The sequence below is a fragment of the Phalaenopsis equestris genome, unplaced genomic scaffold, assembly GCF_001263595.1.
Source record: "Phalaenopsis equestris unplaced genomic scaffold, ASM126359v1 Scaffold000174, whole genome shotgun sequence".
NCBI classification, from domain to species: domain Eukaryota; kingdom Viridiplantae; phylum Streptophyta; class Magnoliopsida; order Asparagales; family Orchidaceae; genus Phalaenopsis; species Phalaenopsis equestris.
This window is the reverse complement of record NW_018164616.1, coordinates 1,172,593-1,175,341: the sequence shown is the minus strand read 5'-3', so window position 1 is coordinate 1,175,341 and position 2,749 is coordinate 1,172,593. Positions and strand designations below refer to the sequence as shown.

General features: G+C 31.4%; 1 protein-coding gene across 1 annotated transcript in view; it reads right to left on the bottom strand.

The window, feature by feature from the left end:
• Window positions 1-186: 186 nt before the first annotated feature.
• The window catches only part of LOC110022231 (probable UDP-3-O-acyl-N-acetylglucosamine deacetylase 2), a 49,738-nt gene continuing 47,175 nt past the window's right edge, over window positions 187-2,749 (bottom strand). The window contains exons 6-7 of the mRNA XM_020721063.1: window positions 846-990; window positions 187-402 (exon numbers count right to left, since the gene is read on the bottom strand). Coding sequence (XP_020576722.1) covers window positions 349-402; window positions 846-990 — 199 coding nt within the window. The 3' untranslated portion in view covers window positions 187-348. The remainder of the gene's footprint in view (window positions 403-845; window positions 991-2,749) is intronic.

Genomic DNA, 2,749 nt, shown 5'->3' with positions numbered 1-2,749 from the left:
ATATATATATATATTCAATTAATGTTTGTGCTAATATATATGATTTTTACATATATATATATTTGTGCTAATTAATGTTCAATTAATGTTTGTGCTAATATAAACAAAATTCATTATATAATTAATGTTATGTGCTAATATAAACAAAATTCATTATATGATTGTTATATAATTAATGTTTGTGCTAATATAAACAAAATTCAATATATATATATATATGATCAACATTCATCACTTAATGTTTGTGCTAATAACATGATGAAAGGTGATCCATCCTGCAAAAAATGGCGTGCATCAGGATAAGTAGAACCAAACTCAAGAGACTCCTATCGCTTCAATATTCAAGCTTCACCAGATATTTGCTAGCCGACGTACAAAGTCAACATGCATGGAATGACCAGCCTATTATTCCATAATATTCAATTAAAAGGCGAGCGAGTCATTGAATTTTGTTAAAACAAAGAATATTCTCAATTTTTATGTATTTACATATCTAACATCTAAACTTCAATTTTTACATATATGACATCTTCCCTAAGTATGAAAAGGTGTATTTCACTTTTTAAAAGTTAAAATAATGGCATACTTTATGTGATAAAAAAGATTTGGGTGGTATAAATGTAAAAAGTAAAGTTTAGGTGTTAGAACTGTAAATACATAGGAATTGGGTGGTATGTATGTAAATACCGGAAAAAAATATTAAAAAAAGAACGGCAAAATTTTTGAATCAAAACTTAGACCTTTGATGAGTTTTAAAGTCATTATAATTATTTTGATATTAATGCGACATATAAAAAATCAATAGAATTTATATTGTACTTGTAAAAAAAAAATTAGTAGCAAACCTTGTAAGCAATTATATGTGAAAATGGAAGCCCTTGGTGACCGTTCCGTGCAAAAAGAGAGAAATCCCCTATAAGATCCAATATCTTGTGGCGGCAAGGTTCATTGTTGAAACGCAGTGGTGGATTTAGCCAGCCAGAAACGGCACTGCAAAAGAAGATGCCAATAAGTTTGGAATTTATACTCAACCAACCTTCATCATCACTGCAGTTATTTCAAATAAGATATCCATCCATAATCATTTTAATGAAAATGAAAGGAGATTAGGAAAGGGTAAATGCGCAAAAATGAAAGTAATCTGAGCAAATATGCAAAAAAATTTATACAGTTCTGTCACATCACCCCTTGTATGCATACATATGTTATAGAGTTTATCACTTTATGGCCGTGTTTGGCTGCGTTCTGGATTTTCGTTAAGTAGAATTTAGTAAATTTGATAGAGCTGGATTTATCAAATCCATATTTTGATGGAGAAACACTTGCGAGCCAAATTGCTTGAGTCCGTCTGTGAAACGGATTTAGTAAATCCAGATTTATATCAAAAATTAAATGTAATCAGCAAATATTCGATTTAAATATATTGCTAAATCCGGTTAAAAATATGCTACCAGACACCCCCTATGAAAATACAGGTACATCTTGTACTTAAGAGGATACCATACACCTACATTTAGTGTTGATCTGCAACCTCTTCATCTTAAAAATATTCCAAAAACATGATTTGTTATTTGACAAAATATATACCAGCCTTCTTGATGTAGTTGTCAATGAATGTGATGTTGCACATTGAGCCTCCAAGGGATGCAATAGGAAATGGCTCTCATACATCCATGTGAGCCAAATTCAACTTACTGATTTTAAATTCTCGTCTAGCTTTTGAGAAACTAACCCTCATTTGCTTTCCTAGGAAGTAGTTTTCATAAAACTAGATTCAATAGATTTCAAATATAGGAATTTACCTTGAGAGTGAAGGAGCTCTAGGTCCTTGTCATCAATGTGGCTTAAACTTTGAAGCCAAATATTTTCTTATATTTGAACTGATTATAACCACCATTGTTCCAATACTTACAATAATGTAGTGTGCATTGATCTTATTTTCAGAAGTCAACCTTGAATATGGCCCTACAACATTCTATAGCAAGCTACGGTATAGAAATCAGATATTTCCTCAACCCAAGATTGCGACTAGCCTTGCAGTTCCCATGTGACTCCATTTGCAGTTTAAAATATCATGTGCTTTGCCCATAATATTTAAGAACTCATTATCAGCAAAAGAAAAAAAAAGGCCCTTTATAATGATATTAACAAGGTGACTTAAATTAAATGTCTGTGAAAAAAAAGTGTGGAAAGATAAACCTGTGTTAAATAGTAATGATTCTATTGGACTATCAACTCTAATGACCAGTGCAATTTGAATGTCTTCATACCAGTATTCAATGTTTCTTCTTTTACTTCTGCCCTTGATTATGCTTTCTTTTGTAGAAATATTTCACACGTGTCACGGCTTTTCACAATGTCAACATCCTACTCGAGCGACCTCGTGATTTGCTTTTGTAATGATATGCCCTAAAGGAGTCTTGTTATGTGAATCGGATCTGTATTTGTCTCAATGATTGATTTAATTTCAAGATCTGCTACTGTGATCAACATAAAAGCCAAAAATGCCCTACTTCTTAGGATACCTTGATTGAGGACGTGATTTCAAAAATAATTTAACTTCAATTTGTTCCTTAACCAACGGCCTAATACCATATATTCAAAAAATAGAAATGGAAAAAAAAACACAGTCCAAAGTATTGCAACAAATAAATAAAATGGGGCATATTCAAATTTTATGATTCAATTATGTTCATCCACACTCCTCGTCATACAGGGATCAAATAGTTTCATTGAGCTTCAAAAGAGT